General features: G+C 39.5%; 1 protein-coding gene across 4 annotated transcripts in view; it reads right to left on the reverse strand.

Moving 5' to 3' along the window:
• The window catches only part of LOC130166991 (phospholipid-transporting ATPase ABCA1-like), a 41,568-nt gene extending 27,510 nt beyond the window's left edge, over positions 1 to 14,058 (reverse strand). For 2 of the 4 annotated variants that reach the window (XM_056372882.1, XM_056372879.1), the window contains exons 1-6: positions 13,905 to 14,058; positions 9,751 to 9,859; positions 8,419 to 8,512; positions 6,843 to 6,984; positions 6,456 to 6,574; positions 1,751 to 1,872 (exon numbers count right to left, since the gene is read on the reverse strand). In XM_056372882.1, coding sequence (XP_056228857.1) covers positions 1,751 to 1,872; positions 6,456 to 6,574; positions 6,843 to 6,984; positions 8,419 to 8,512; positions 9,751 to 9,816 — 543 coding nt within the window. In that variant the 5' untranslated portion in view covers positions 9,817 to 9,859; positions 13,905 to 14,058. Of the gene's footprint in view, positions 1 to 1,750; positions 1,873 to 6,455; positions 6,575 to 6,842; positions 6,985 to 8,418; positions 8,513 to 9,750; positions 9,860 to 10,312; positions 10,395 to 13,904 lie in introns of those variants that run through there. The other 2 variants (XM_056372880.1, XM_056372881.1) reach the window with 2 other exon arrangements.
• Positions 14,059 to 17,644: the final 3,586 nt, after the last annotated feature.

Genomic DNA, 17,644 nt, shown 5'->3' on the forward strand with positions numbered 1-17,644 from the left:
GTGTGTGAGAGAAAGAGAGAGAGAGAGAGAGAGAAAAGAAGCACATGACTTATCTTCTAAATGTCCCTGACCAGTCTGTGTTACACAGGCACAGCTGGTAATCTTTCCATTGGAAAGACATTAGGGCTTACAGCAGGCAGGATTGGGAATCATACTCATCATCCAATGCAGAGAATTCAAAACATATTTTCCTTATGTCTGTCTATGGCTGTATAGAGTATATTGCTGTCCTTTTGTCTGCTTGAGGACTGAGGCAGTATGAGCATCTGATACCGGTTAATCCATGTGGATTAATCATTTACTTTACAACAATTCACAATTTCAAATCAATCAGTGATTTTGATCATTCACTGAAGAGGAAATGCTGAAGGATGGGAGAGGAGGGATTATGTGAATATAAAGAGGCTATTACAGTTCTAAAAACTCCAAATATAAATAAGGGTTTTGCATCTCATTGCTGCAGAATAATTGTCAAACAATTGAAAAAATTAATTTTCATTCCATATAGCAGGGGGCAACATAATAATAAGATTCCCTTAATTTTCACTCCTCTCCTCATATATTGTTCCTATTGATGATTCTAGACTAACAGAAACTCTGCCCTATAGTCTGTACTATACCCTCTTTGATCAATAGATGTCTGGCAGGAAGGGGGTGGGGGGGGGGGGTGGGGTGGGTTGCACAGACTCATATCGCGGAACGTGAATTTGTCTCTTAGTCTCTATCCCTCCACGTGAGGAGAAATCGGGGAAAAGGGAGGGGGGAAGAGGAGCAGTCATGTGACCCCAGCCCTCCAACTGCAAAGCAGGGATGATGTGATGGGCTGGGTTGGGAGCTGTTGTTGGGGTGGACCTGGGTAGCCGAAAGAGTAAATGTATGTGATATGGGCTTAACAAATAATATTGGAAGAGGAGGAGGAGGTCTGTGTGTATGTGTGACAACATGTGTATGGTGTTGCTGTGAAACAGATTATTTCATTTTTGTTAGAAAAAAAGAAAAGGTGCGCAGGAAGAGAGGAATGAAATTAGAGAAGAGATGATAACAATAACAGAAAGAGGAGACTGAGTGAGAAATATGGAAACCAGAAAAATGAAAATAGGAAGAGATAAGAAAAATGAATCAGGTTACAGGCAGGTTACAGAGATGAAAGGAAAATAAATATATATATATATCCAAAAGAAAATTAGATTTTCTTTTCAAATAAAAAAAAACGAAGAGGAAGAGAAAGATGGGGGGGGGGGGTGTTAGGTGCCCAACGGCGTCTGCAACCATCTATCCCCCCACCCACAGTGATTTTTCTGCTGGGTATTAAGGGCTTAGTTGTGCCACAGCAGAGTCCTGTGGCCCAACAGACACTGTCGAGCCAAGGTCACTGGATTTATGCACGAGCACTGTGGCCAGGGGAGCATGATTATCTCATATGTGAAAAGCACACAACAAAGAGGCTGTATAGAGTATAATGGTGTACTTTTTTTTTGCTTTGGGACTGAGGCAGTATGAGCATCTGATACAGGTTAATCCATGTGGATTAATCATTTAATTTACAACAATTCTCTATTTCTTGTGTTAGAAACTTCAAATCAATCAGTGACTTTTATAATTTACTGAGGGGGGAATGCTGAGGAATATGAGAGGAGAGTTTATAATTAAACTTTGGCATATGTGAAAATAAAGAGTGTATTACAGTTCTAAAATCAAAAAATATACATAAGGGTTTATTAAAAAAAAAGTTATTAATTGTAATGTTTACCTTTTCAAGATTGACGTCAGCCTCCACTATCTGCTTCAGTGCGTGACGAGGAAGTGAAGCATTGTGATGCAGGAAGTGGGAGAGCGTCTCATTGTCTTGCAAAAAGTCCTTCAGCTTGAAACCTAGAGAAAAAAAACGTATTAAGTCAAAAAACAATGAGAAACAAGACCCAGAAAAAATAAGGCATCTTTATTTTGTCGCTGATACTGATACCAGGACAATCAGCAGGGGTCCCAGCGGGAGGGACAGTAAAATTTCATTACTGTTTCACTTTAAATTTGGGCTGCAAACCACTTCCACATGCAATGACTGAGCAAAACAAGTTACAAAATGTATCTTGGCATATAAACCAGCATACCAGTATTTATCAAATTCACAGACTTTATTGTCTGGATTTTAGTCCTTAATATTCCAGAAATTCTTCACAACCAGTGGAAACCCCAGTGAAAGAATGTATGATTTAATGATGAGTGAAAACCAATAACAAAAGGACACAATCTGAGAACATAAAAAAAAAATTTCACTGGATTAAATGATTGATCCCAAATAAAATTATATATTTAAATTTATAAACCTCCTCAGACTGTCTTCACTGTGCTCTGGGAATTTTTTGTACTTTTGCTGCATTCCAGAGAAGTCAAACCATTTCTGAAACAAGCCTGAGTCAGCTGTGTGGTTGCATGCGAACAACACGCACACACGCATGCGCGCGCACACACACACACACACACACACACACACACACACACACACCACACACACACACACACACACACACACAGCTGTCTTCTCCTAAACTCAGCGAACTCACTCGGGGTTACTAGAGGGCATTCCACTTTGGCACAGATACTGCCAACCAGCCTTCTTCTTCCTGTCTCTCTTCCTCCCCAAATTTCTCCTTCTCTACCTTTCACCTATTTCCTGCTCTGTTCAACTCTGCTCTCCTTCAGGCTGTTGACAACTTAATATATGCTGAGTTGAATTTTGATTTCTTGTTTTAAAATGTCCTCCCACCCCCCCATCCCCCCACCCCCCTCCCTCTTGTCTTCCTTTAACCTTCCCCTCCCTTCCCTTAATCTCCCGTATGTCTTTTTCTACTTTCTATCTTTTATAGCTATCAGATGACAACCACTTACACACACACACACACACACACAAACACACACACACAGACAGACAGACAAACAGGAAACACTTTGGTTTGACTGAACTGAGCATCCTCTGGGAGGAAGTGAAAGAGAACAGTGTGTTTCTGTGAGCCGGGGGAGTGCATCATGTGTAATGTCGCTCTCCCTTACTGCTTCCATGGTTGTGCACCACAGCGTGTGCCATTTGTGTTTGAGGTATGAGCGTGTGTTATGCAGACATCCCTATCGTTTTGACTCTCCATTGGCCTCTGTGTGTGTGTGTGTGTGTGTGTGTGTGTGTGTGTGTGTGTGTGTGTGTGTAACTGTGCACCTGTGCCTGTGTGTGCATGCATGTGACCTCAACTCTCAGGGGTGACCAACCGGAGAGTGCTAATAAGGTCTAATCAATGTCCCAGTAGGAAGTCAAAGCTCCCATGGTGCACTGCATCCAACAGCCCTTGAGGATACACCAGACAAGATGGTGCAACCTTGTTAAAATGGAAAGTCAAGCATTATTTGTGTAGTCAGCAAAGGTGCTTTTGTGTGTCTATGTGTGTATTTGATTTCCTTATTTTATCTTATCTGTGTGTCATTAGCTGCACTGCATAAGTGGTCTAAATCCCCAGACTTATCAGGGACGGAAACGTCTGTTGAAGCAAGACAACGTAAGAAGTTACAAACCTTATCTGTGTTTGTTTGTGTGTGTGTGTTTTTCCTATGTTGGAGCCAGCTGGATACAAAGGTAAGTCCTAAATTAACACGTACAAGTCTGCACACGCTTAAGGTTGTGCCGATCCTGTTTTAAATTAAATAGCACTGACATCACACGCCTTAACAACCAGTGTCATCAGTGGCAAACCTCGCCCACAGACAGCTTGTAATTCCTGTAGACGTAAGGTGCATATTCCAAAATTTACCACAACATTTAATAGTAGTAGTAGAATGAATGGCTTGGCAGTCAGAGCAACAAAAGATGGCTGCTGCATGAATTCTGACAGCAGAGATATCAACTCACAAAATGGCTGTGTGATGGGTGAGCTGTTTTGATGTGGAGGCTTGGAGGGAAAATAACTTGTTGGATTGTATGTCTGAGTGGGAGTGAGCTGTCCGTGAGAGCTCATTTGCGTTTCAGACCTTCTAAATCAGTACGTGTCTGAGATGTGATGCTATTTTTAGGTTACAGACATTAGGCTGAGGTTAAAGACACGGTTCAGGTAGATGTGTGGGGCTGTTTATGGTTATACTGATAAGGGATGAATGTAGTCCTTGAGGTTCCTTATGGAGATAGAGATACGAGGATCTTTTTGTGTTTTTGTGTGTCTGTGAAAACTCGATTTATAAAAATCAAGAAAAAGGCAGCACAGGGAAATTCAGCAGTCTCCATTTTAAAAGATCAGACTCAGACATGTCAAGCCTCTGAATCAAATGGAGTCTTTTAAGGCAGTCAGCCAGATAAAATATGAAGGTGGTGAAAGGCTAAAAATATAAGATGTTCTTCTCTATTATGCAATTCCACTCTCAGCTTCACTTTTGTGAAAAGAAAGATGGGAAGATAAGACAAAAAAAAAACCTGTGGCATAGGAGCATATTTTTTCTCTCATCTGATATGATATTGGTAGTAAGAACCCCCCCCCTTCAAAAATGTTGCATGACGCTGTTCTCAAAATGTTTTGTTTTTGTTTCTTTTTGTTGATGTTCGTTGTGTGTACCGTCTCATACAGCAGAAATGCATTAGACCTGATCAAAATGCTATAGGCGAAAAGCTCATACCGCTCCCTGACCTTTCCCAGCCCCCACTTCCATGTCAATGTAAATCTCATTTGCTGACCCTGTCAGTTGCTGAATTATTAACAGACACGTGAGGGGCTCTTTGATCCATGCTGTTATTCCCATAGCATCACTCTGCAGCTGCAGCTCTGTTTGCGGTCTCCTGCATCATGACCGTCCCCATGCTACATCAGTGCATTCCCTCACGTGGATTACAGACAAATACTGAGTGGAATGTGCATATGGGATTGAGTATTTTTAGACCACTGTGCATTTAGAAATCAATTGTGATGGAGTGAACAGATGCACCGAAGCCTCGTTAAAATAATAAAAGCTCCTGAATAAAAAATTTTACATAAAAAATTAATTAGGAAAAAATAAAAAAGGCAGAACCCTGGCTCTGCTCAGTGCAGTTTAAATGTAATGACCCATTAATATCAGATAAGAAGATCTATCACTGGCTGTTACTGGCCTGTAATGGATACTGCAAACAAGATGGAGCAGAATGACAGCAAAATCGTGAAATGTCGCTGTTTTTTTAGGCCATGCTATTCTTTGTAGGGAGCAATGGAAAATAAACTGTAGCTCTTGGCTAACAGAGCAGACGGAAGCCAAAACAACAAAAACCTTGATTATTCTGCTTTGTTGCATAATTTCTGATGTTAGACTCTGCTCAATATACTCTTACATTAGGGTCTGATGTGAAAGCGAGCTAATACCCTTCTATTTATAGAAAGCAAATGGACTGATTATCACATGAGTATGAGAGAAATATTGCTAGAGCAATGCAACATTAATGGAACAAAAAAAAAAAAACGCACAGTCTAATTAGACTCCCTCATTTCACTTTAGCAATTAACTAAGGTCAGTGGTTATGTCACTGTTGTTTACTGTTCCTGCACCCTGCCTGGTAATGCCCTTCCTTGTCTTATTATCCTCCATTTTATACAGTATTAAGGCTTTTTCATAACATGTTTTCCTTTTTCTTTTTGTCCTGGTTTTCTTTGTAAACATTGTTGACTGGAAAACAGAGACTGCTCCGAGCATGCCTCCCACATCAGAGCAATGGGTACTGAATTTAAATGAAAATCTTTTTCCTGAGCAGAATCTTTTCTGAGCAAAGTTAATGTGTTTGTGTGACCTCTCTTCAAGTGAAGTAAAGTAGGTGCAGAGTTCAATGCAGCCCTCTTTCCTATTTTCAGGTTGCTTTGACTGAGTCAGCACAGTGGGGGCATAAACAAGATGTTATTTTAGAAAGACGATCTTTCTCTGCTCCGCAACAGCCGCAGCCATGATGATGAAACAGAAACCTTAGCACTAATATTTAAGATAACATTTGAATGTGTCGGTAAAATTGATAACAGAGTCTGTGGACTAGCGTGCACTTTATCAGTGGTAGAAAACTTCTGTGGTCTGTCCTCGTACACAGGAAGCAGCAATATTGCAGTCAGGACAACTTGGCATTTTACTGACAGATCTGTGCTGTGATTGTACTCGGCTGTCAGGGTGGTGCACAACTTTCTGTTTTTTCCTGGCTTGGACAACCACCATTAACACGTCACAAGAGCTTTTAGAAGATGGGCCCACCAGGGCTGGCAGACAGTGATAAGAAAGGGATACGTTACACCCTCAACAGCCCCCCTGAGGACTCAGAGCGAACATCAGCTTACTGAGCTGCTACACTGCAGAAGTGAACTTTATCTTGTTTGAGTAAGTTACTACTCAGCTTTTTGTTCACTGATCAATCAGCTGGTCATTCAACAACTTAATAAAACACAAAACAAGCTGATAGTCAAATGTGTGTTCCTTACCGGCAGTGTTCTTCTGCAGCTTTCTGAGGGCCCTCAGCAGTCCCCTGTAGCCCTCATAGCTCTTATCGTTCTGAGTGTACAGCAGGATCTTCTTGGCATCGTTGAACAAACGGGAGATTCTGATCATGTCCGCAGAGAGAGAAGAAAGAGACACAGATAGACACACTATTTCACATCACTGGATAATTTAAAAGCCTGAGAGGATGTCTTCTCATTTTTGTAAAAGAATGAATTTGAATTATATAATGTTGATAAAAGATTAAAAAAATAATGTTACTACAAAGTCAGACAAAACAGTTTTTTCCTTTGCACTGAGTGAATACTTTGAATCCATCACAGCAGTGTATCGGTTTAACTATGAATAAGTATGAAGGTCATGTTACTCACATAGAATCATTGAAGTTTCCCACCACCCCGGGACTCTCTCCAGGGGTAGAGTGGCGGAAGCAGGGGTTGTTGGCGTTACAGATGATGCCTTGTACCCAGGGGAGAGTACCCGCTGAGGGCATGGCCTTGTTCGGGAAATGGCCTGGAAAAATAAGCATACAAGTATGATAAGTTTTAAGTTTGGAATTAAATGGAAGTAACAAAGAGGGGAGGTCCACATTTACATACATCGTTAGACCTAAGTGGAGAAGAATATTTGGATATTTGTCATTCTTGCAAATCAGTTGAATGCTCCCAAGAGTGTTGTCTCAGTAACAAGTTCTTGCACTTTACTCTCAAAAAAAATATTCACCCACTAAAAACTACTCCACTGTCCGTAAATAATCATGTCTGCTGTTATAACGACAGTCAAGAGATCGTTAGTTTATCTGTGCAAACACCAACACTAGACACTGTATTTGCTACGGAGCTGAAATTACATGTGCAGAACATTCCCACAGATCCGGGAACCGTTCAAAAGAGTTTTCACATTGCAAAAATAAGATTTCCAGCAAATTATAACCTATGCAAGCTATAACACACAGACCGCGGCCGCCACTGCCTTTGGAATCAGCTTTAAAAAGTGCTGACTTTAACTTTGGGCTCGATTGTATGGGCTCTAATCAGCTGATTTTACTGCTACTGCTGCAATTTACGGAGGTATACTAGCTATAGAAAAGATAAGCATACAAGTGACAAGTGGGTCAGGAAGTTGACATACTTCTTAGAGTTCACTGGGTTAAACTAGGTTTGGACTGATTTGTGATACACTGGGATATGGTACCAATGATTTTGTTCCAAATAGGGGAACTGATTTGGTGGTCAACAGATCGATCAAATGCGAGCTCATAGTGATTACATAACCACACCTGGTCGGTTCAAAAGTCGGTGCTGTAAGTCTGTGTTTGTGAACAGGCATAAAACAGGCTAAAATCTCTTATTGACTCTGCTAAAACTCGGAAATCACGTGTACAAAATGAAACTTATCTGAACGAGTTTACAATAAAATACCTGTAAGAACTTAAATAAATGAATAGCAATGGAAGAAATGTCTCTTGGGAAACCCTGCCTTTCCAAAAGTAAAAAAAAATATTTTGAAGAGCTGATACGATTTTTTTTTTTTTTTTGTGTGAGTGTGTGCTTTCGACCAGTGATAATCTTATTGAGTTGAAACGTGGTCACAGTTGTGAAATTGGCTCTGGCAACGAATGATACTGTAATTCTTTTCCAGGAGCTGAGGGTCTATCACATGTTCACACAGTGCAAACAAATATTGACAAATCCAACAGATCCTTCTGTGACTTCTGTGACAATAACATGGAAACCTTGGATGACTAACATGCTGAACTTACCAAGAACCAAGAGGCAAACACTTTATCTACAAACTGACAATGTATTATAACAATAGCATAACAGAATAATTATCATCAGTAGTATTAAAATTTGCATGTAAAAAATATTCTTCTGAGATTAAATCACTTTTAATGTCGTGTCTCTCTCCCTCCCTCCCTCCCTCCCTCCCTTAAGGTCTGCTTACATTCATGTTGCTCGTAGGGCGGATAATGTATTCGGACCGAGATCAGGATGAAGAAGATGAACAGGGGCCAGATGATCTCAATCAGCAGCTGGATCTAAGAGAGGAAGACAAAAAGGATGTTAATCAAGCAAATTAAAGACATGTACCCTCGTGGTACATGTTTTGTAAAAGATGAGTCAATCAGTTCAACTAAGTTCATCTTTACTGCTTTAGAAGAAGAGAAGGAAAAAAACATCATCCTGAGTTGTGTGCGCACGCGTGTGTGTGTGTGTGTGTGTGTGTGTGTGTGTGTGTGTGTGGAGGGGTCTGTCAGCTGTTGTACTTTATAAACAGTAATCCCACCATGGGTCTGGGTAAAGTATATGGGTTAATTAGGGGAGACAGAGAGAAAGAGGTCTGCAGGGTTTAGAGGACTTTGTGTTTGTCCATCTGCTCCATATGGCCCCTCCACTTCAGCTGCCTGAGTCTCAGCCTTAACCAGCATGGCAGACATGCAGCGTGGGGATAAAGAACAAACACACTGTCTTAGAAAAGGCACTGTAGCCCTTTGTTGAAAATAATTGGACCGAAAGTCAAGCAGCCACAGCCGTCACTTTGAGGAAAGGTTTCTGCTTGATGAACAACTGGCTTAATTGTATGCAGATGAGCCTCCTCACATATAAAGAAGTACTATGCTGCAGCTTGGAACTGAATTTGATTCACATGACTTTGAGTGTGTGGGCATCAACCAAGACAAAATGGTAACTGGATAATGTTTTGACATGTAAATGTGGCATCGTCACATCTTTGAATGACTCACAGTTATCTGTAAACTGTAAGGCTTTTCAGTCCAAGTGGCCTGCAGCAGAATTACATCATTTCCATTGTTGTGGGCTGCATACACATTGGATCCATGCATATTAATGAGGAAAAGTATAAACATGTAGAAGGCCTTTGTACTGCCTTTATGATGAAGTCATGTGATACTGGAAAGATTATGTCTGATTCAAAGTCGACTCCCTGAAAATGTGACTGAGACAAACCATTTATGGGAAGTCATACAAGAGAACTGAAAATAGAAACCCTCCATTTTGATTTTTGAAAGTCTTTTTTTTTTTCGACGGACCTAAAAAGCTGCTATAATACATTACGTAAATATGTGATACTGAACACAGCGTTGAAAAGTGAAAACCTCTGATCACAGAAACACTCATAAGGGATGAAAAATTATTTTAGAAAAAGTGGAATAAAAGAAGTAAACCCATAAAACAAACAACCAGGTACATAATTTACTGTGCACTCATCCAGTCCATTGTTCTTGTGAGTCAGTCATTTTGAAACACTCATACTTACAGTCTGTCTCCGTCGGTAGGTGAAGTTTTTCCAAAGCAGTAAACCCAGTTGAGTGGAGACTGCCATTTTGCCGTCTTCCTAACCTCGCTGAGCACGCTCCAGCTCCTCACTGAGAACCCAAAAAGACAGGGGCAGAGGGTCAATAACTGCAAACATGTAAATGCCCAACAGGCAAAACTAGCACTCAAAGTCAGCAAATACCACTTTCCACACTGTGAAAGCTTTGTTCCTATGGAGAAAGATGTGGTTTACCCATGCATAATGACGCACAAAAATAATGTGAAAACAGAACAGAAAATCGTTGCACCCAACATTAAAGAGCACAAAGTATGGCTGTAACGTCCAGGGGATCATGCCACAACAGGACAAGAAAAGCAATCACGTCAAAAGCAGAACTTTTCAAAATCGAAATACTGTGACGACAATCATCAAGGAAAAGAGGCAAACAGGAACACAACAAGCATTACCTAGCTGGTTATCATGTTATTCTTAAAAAAAAAATTTAAACAACAACAAACAAAGAACCATTGCTGACAGAAAATTATTATGACAACAGATTCACCTATTGAAGAAAACCGTTTCACTCTGAAATGCGGACCAGCCTAAAGTGCAGGAACACTCAGCACATGAAGTCGACTGATGACTGAGGAAGGCTGCTAACCACTGCAGACTGAGCTCCACTTGATGTAGAGTCATCTGTTCAAAGGTCAAGCTGCAGTCCAGCCGGGAGGATGAGTGGGAGGTGGGCAGTGGTGAAAGTCGTTGGCAATCCTTTCATCATCACGAAATTTCCTCATGTTCACAGCTCAATATCACTTCAAACTCCCATCCCTAATGTTCAATCTAAACAAAACAACCCGCTGATTAAACAGCACCGGTGGGTTTACTCAAAGTACTGTGACAAACAGATACACTTCTACACCTTTTTCTCTGATAGACTTTAGGCTTTGTCAGCATTATTAAATGACATGTGATTCATCCAGTACGGCAGCCTGTGTGGGGCACACACTTTTTTTTCATGGGTTTTATTCTATTTGCAGATTCAAAAGTCCTTGGATTTGTATTCTGACTTGTTTTATGCAACACGCTCTGATAGGACCTGCATCAAGCCCATCCTTCAGACAACAAATGCCAGTAAGGAGACTTATTGCAATTTTGTCATTTTGTTTCTTTTTCTACAGAAAATAAATTCCTTTCTTAACTGAATAGTAAATAAAACCTGAAAGCCCCACAAATCAGAACATGGAGTTCTCCAGCTAATTTTGTAATCCTGTTTTCTGAGACAGACAACTGGCCGTCAAGAGATAAATCAGGTAACACAGTAAAGACTGAGACCCTTAGCTCCTTGTTAAGGTCATCGTGATTTGCAGCACATGAGGAGGATATTTATGTAATGTATATAATGTAGTTGTGAAATGTATCTCCCCCTTCTTATATTCATAAAGAGGTAATTAACTTAAATACTACGTGTATATCCCTAAATGTCATACAACTCTATACAAAAACTAATGACAAATTTTTGACTCTGTTACTTCAAGTGTGTTGGGAAACTTGGAGCTGAAGTTGGAAATCTTTAGACAAAGGGCCAAGGCCATCCTGTTTGTTATATTGCATGTCCTTTATACAGAATAAAACTGATTGGTAGAGAGTGGAATAACAGCACAACCATGTCAAGGACACAGTTATGTTCAAACATGATGTTCTGCACTGATAATTTGCTTGTGGGATGAAAAAAAGATCTTCCCTAATGAAACATTTAATCCAGTTTTCTATGGTTTTTACACCACTTTTTTTCTAATGCAGTCATAATGATACTGTAATCACATCCAACCATTAGTCCAGCAGTATCCACTTACTTACAAGGTGAAACTCATTTATAAATTCACTGCCAGACTTTATGTCCTCTAGCATTAAATAATTCCCCCCTCTACCAATGGGGATGGCCAAAAAGACGTCACATTAGGAATCAATACAAAATAAAATATAATTACAGATGTTAACCTTTAATTTTTAATACCAGTAACTCAGCTGCAGCACACAGATTTTTTCACTGTGACATGCAGTTGGCTGCATTAAATAAATCCACTGGAATGTATAATATGTTGCAATAAAAAAACCAACAGGAACTTTGAGATCAACAAACACCAGTGACCTACACTATCTGCTGTTCTGGTACATCTGTTTTCTCTATGAGTCACTCTATTTCATGTGAGCACTCACAGCAACTGTTTCATTGAGAGACAATGTAAAATACCTGCTGTGGGCTTACTGATAGACATATAATCCAAAGAAACAATCAACAACAGCACAATTCTTTCAATTCCACTGAATAAATAACTGCAAGAGCAGATCAGGTTATTTGCACAAGCTTTGGTCAAAAATCAACATCTTCTTTATTTATACAGTTGATTGATTTTTCCCGAGTGTATTCCACTACACTTCTATACAAATCCTATGAAATGAATGAGGATAAAAAACAACAAAACACCAATTACATTCCCATTCTGTCGTCTGCGAAATTGCTGCGTGTGTGGGTGGATATCAGTGTATACAATTTACACCTTTGCCACGTTTGACGTACATTTAATTGATTTTATTTTTTCTTCCCTCATAATTATAGGATATCCTTATTTTTGGTTTGATATCGCAACAAAACACCATGTGTACATGTTAATTTCGTATTTTAGGACCTGATTGTCATCGTTCATTTTTGTATCTGAGTAGCTTTCTGAGTTCTCCTCCATATGATTCTGGTAAACAGTGATGGTAATACATCGCATGCAGAAGTGAGGGGGTTTTTATCTGCTGAGTGTTGAGCAGCCCAAATGGTGCAGAGCCAGGGCGCCTCTAGTGGTCTACACTCTTTTTCTCATTTTTCGACTTGTTTACCATCAATCCTCGCTCACGTGTTATCACACTCGTATAGGATTTTTTTTCTCAACTCCATTGTCTCCCTTGTTTTCTCAACACACATGACAGGTCATTTAAAAATAGAAAGCTGGTCAACAGAAAAACAATTCACTTTTGTCATGACGAAAAAGACGATGTAAGTCCGTCGATGCTTTTGCATGAAAGAGACAGTTCGAATGAAAACAGAAAGCAGATGCTTTTCGTCGACGTCGCAGCTCAACTGCATACATGCACATTGATATTTAAAAAAAAAAACAACAAAAAAAAAAACACTAATACAACACATTACTACGCTGTCTCCGCGCACATCTTCGAAAAAAAGAACAAAACAAAACAGAAATGAAAAGAAAAACAGGCTACAGTTAACAGTCACAAAGGGCTATCTTTTCTTTTGCATTGTGACCAAATGTCAACACTATGACAGATAGTCAAAATTCATCGTCTGACTGACTGACTGACTGACTGACTTATATGCTTATGTTTTAATTGTTCTGTTGAACTGAGGTTACTGTCGGTCATTCAGCGTCGCGATGCTGAGCTACAGCAGCGTCAAGTTAGCCATATGCATCTACAAGTCAGGCGAATGAGCCTTCAGAATTAAAGCTGCAACAAACAAGACTTGAAACTACCTGTCAGCAGGTAGTTATGCGATCTCCTGTTACCTTTAAAAATGTTTACTTTAAAGACAAACAAGAGAGAGAAACACAATATATATCCTTTCCACCTCTTTTTTCTTCTGGGTTGATAATCTGTGTCTTACAACGACGTTGCAACAAAGAGGCTTTTATTTTTTGGGATACCTCACCGGAAGCCATGCGTTAGCTATAGGCTAAATACCTTGACGTTACTACTCAAAGACGGACGAAGAGGATACTGACATGCATGATAAAAGAGCAAAAACCAGCAAGGAAAACACTTGTCATTTTACCAAAACAACAACATTGCTTCGAACGTGTAATGTCCATTCAGCACACTGCAGTTCTCATTTAACTTTGTGACGTTAAAACGAGGAAAATCACAAAACTCTGCTAATAATTATCGGGATGTAATTCGCATTCAAGACCAAAAATATTTTACTTTTTGACATGAAATTACTCAAAACCACACACAGAATATTAAGTTAGCATAAAGTGATACAAAAATATGTTTTAGCTATCACACGGTGGCATACATCTCTTTGTTACTCCAACAAAGAAACTCACAAATCCCGCACAGAAAAACTCAACATAAAACTCCACACTCACCGACCTTGATCCTGAACGGTGTGAATATCCACTCCTTCTCTTTTCATAAATTAAAATCCGTCATCCAGAACATAACTTTATAAATGGTGAAAAAACTGTACTCCTCCTCCACGTTCCTCCGGTGCTCTGTCTCAGTGTCTGACAAAACTGTTTTTTTTTCCTCCAGCAGGCTTTTATAGCGCTGCTCGATGCGGAGCAGAGCAGAGAGAGCAGCAGAGGTAACTATCGGTCACCGTTTGTTGCTGCTCCCGTATAAGGCAAGCACGTGCGGCGTCAAAACATCTCTTAAAGGGCCAGCAACACCTCACAGCCTCATCAGTGCATTGCACAGCTTTTCAATTACTGTCTGGCTCAAGAAGGTTGTAAGAAAATATTAAATTACTACTGGTTCTACCTTTGGACTAAAACTACTTTTACCTCTACTACTAAGGTTATATCCATCATCATAATTATCATTCAAAATTAATATTTTTCCCATGGGGGGAATTTGAAAGTCACATAGAGAAGTATACTACAAGGATTCTACACATTATAAAGGCAATGACATAGAAACACACAAAAACACCCATAAAAACATAACCAGAACTGTACACATTAAAACAAGGACAGTGACATGACATGCAAAAAACAATAACCTGTGATACTATGATAATGGGAATGGCATGACAGAATGCCATCACTAGTGCAAATAAAAAGCTGTACACATCATGGTAAAAATTAACAACATGAAAAGGTAATTTTAGTGCAATAAAAAAAAAACTGTGTTACATCGGGTATAGCAAAGTCAATGTGAAAGTCACAGTATCTGTGTATGTGCAACAGAAGTGTTCAGTGCCTGACCCAAGTCTGAGTGTGTGTCAGAGTCGGGGGAGGGGGGCTTGCGGGGTGAGCAGAGGACAGGGATGGTTGTGAGTTGAGGAGCTGAACTGCCTTGGGGACAAAGGTTGTTGTCCTCTGTGCCCTACAACCAGGCGGTTTTGGGGTCATGTATCATGCCCACTGTGTGTTTGCAACATATGTGTATCATCTGTATTGTAACTTGAATATTCACAGCAGGAGATGGTACATATTTGAGAGGATTATATTATATTATATTATATTATATTATATTATATTATATTATATTATATTATATTATATTATATTATATTATATTATATTATATTATATTATTCGAACTGTAACACTCTATCAGTCTTGTCTGCCCAAGTCTCCATGCATCCTCTTCCTATTTCTTCTTTCTAAAACGAATTTCTGTAGGCGAGTGTGAATGCAGATATGTGTCTGTATTTGTGTTAGCCCTGTGACAGATCCTTCGTGTACCTTGTCTCTCACCCAATGTGTGCTGGAATAGGCTTCAGCCCTCCGTGACCCTGAACAAGATAAGCTGCTTAGAAAATGGATGGATAGATGTGAACTTATCATTGCTTCATTTGCACTTGCTGCTTTCATCCATCAAACTTAGAACTCAGAACTCAGCTGGGCAAAGACAGCAGGCCACGTGCAGTGATGCTTACAGCAATGCACAATGCATGTACATTTTTTGGGTCTGCACTGGAAAGATTAACCTTTTTCCATCTCACATCTCTCTAAAAGTTTTAGCAAGTTGCACATTTGTCTCTAATTCCATTGAGATTGTGATTTTTACAAAGTTGCTTGATTCAGTTTTTCACAATATATCTCAGACAAAACAGATTTTTGTTTCATTTGTTTTGAAAGTAAGAAGATAATTCTTATTCTGTTGGAAACCAATAACCAAGTAAACTGTTGAAGAGTTGTTGTTGAATTGTGAATCGTTGTCACTCCTGGTCATTCTTGACCTTCAATTCGACAATTACCTTCACTTTGATCATTGAATGATACATGACTGTACTTTACATTACACAGGACGTGCATGAATGTAAAGACGTGCACAGATTAGAGTTACTAAATCATTGCCCGTTCAGACTTTTTGTGAGACATGAATATTCAAGACAAGAATCAAGAACAATTAATACAACCTGTTTTGCAGCGCCAGTGTGTTCTTCTGCATGAAATTAAAATGCACTCAGTTTTCCACTGTCTTATTGCTTGTTCCATTGAAGTGTCCCACTGCATGTGGCTAAACAATTACATGACTGTCCTGATGTGGCCTCTGGATAACAGGACCACTCTGCTGTCCAACAACATTCTGTTCAGGAGTGACGGTAAACACTTTACATGTCACCAGACACCAGCGCCTGGCTGGTTCATGTTTGTCCGACGGAGTGGCCGCCTGCCACCAGCACCAGATTATACAGAGCTCAAAAAGCTCTTCTGAGGGACCACAAGAGTAATTTTCAGTTCATAAAGACACAGTTGGGGTCAGGAGGGAGAGGGGACACCAGGCTGCACACCGGACACCCCTTGTGTTATCATGCATGTTTTAAGTCAAAGCAACTCAGTGGTGCATCAAATAGAACAACAATGGATGGTTCATCTGGCTGGTTGTAACATTCGCTGCAGGTCTTACTCCTCTCCACCATGGTACATACAGTGCGTTATGACTTTGCACTGCATACTGTAAGAGAAAAACCACCTTTACAAAAATAAAAATCAACCACAGCTGAACCCACACTTGCACCATCATTAACTTTTTGACTGTGTCATGTCCAAGTCCCCAGAACAAAGAGCAGAATTTCTCCTGAACTCTAATCCTATTTGTTTCATGGTTATCTTCTGTTGACATTTGTGAGACGCTTCAGGAGCCTGGTATACAGTCCATGCTTACTAATGTACAAAGAACCTGACAACCATCTGGCAGTGATTATCCAGCCTAGTCTGCCTCCACTGTCTTTTATTCTGTTCGCTTTGCTTAAGGGTGCAATTAGTTTAAAGATGGTGGACAGCTAAATTATTCTTTTCCTTTCTGTTTCCACTTAAATCTGTAGATACAAAGAAGGCGTCTTGTATTTCTTCATGAAAGTTGAATTTTATTTCTTCTCTCACACAGTCTCAATTTAATATGGTCATTCTTTCATAAAATAATCTAACAAGTGTTGTGCTTGGTCCCTGGCAGCTGAAACAAGATGAAAGTGTAGGAAAAGGTGGATGATGGAAAAACATGGCAATAAGGCGGAAAACATGCATCATTTAAATGTTTTCTCCTCCACTGTGGATGGGGTACAGCGTTGTCTCCTATGGGGTCTCATTAAAACAGGATCCTTGATCAGAGTGATTAGCTACTTAATCCATAAAAGAAGCTTTAACAACTGTCTGCATGGATAAAGATGGATGATAATCATCCAATATGACTGGATCATAAAAATAGATATTTTTTTAATCTGAAGAATTCAGGGTTACTGAGGAAAACTGAAGCTGTGGTGATTTTCATGGTGTTGAAATCTTCCTGTGAGTCACTGAAAATAATGAGCTGGGAAGAAAAAAATGTGGTGTAGAAATAGTTCCATATTACAGAGAATAAAATATAAATGAGTTCTAATATGAGGAGTTTGTGGCTTTCTGAAATGGTTACATGCCATTGCTGATTCTAAAATAACATTTTTTATTTAATAAAGGCCAGATTATTTTCTGTGAAAACCTGGATTCTTTCAATAATCATAGACCTTCTCAGTGGTTAAATCTAATCAGCTATTTTATTGATTTATTTATAAAACCATTTATAAAGAGAGGCATTGATTAAATTTGCTTTTAAATGATACAATTCAAAAGTAATACATTTATAATAAAATGTGAAATTTAATATTTTCATTTTATCATTC

The sequence above is a fragment of the Seriola aureovittata genome, chromosome 3, assembly GCF_021018895.1.
Source record: "Seriola aureovittata isolate HTS-2021-v1 ecotype China chromosome 3, ASM2101889v1, whole genome shotgun sequence".
NCBI lineage: Eukaryota > Metazoa > Chordata > Actinopteri > Carangiformes > Carangidae > Seriola > Seriola aureovittata.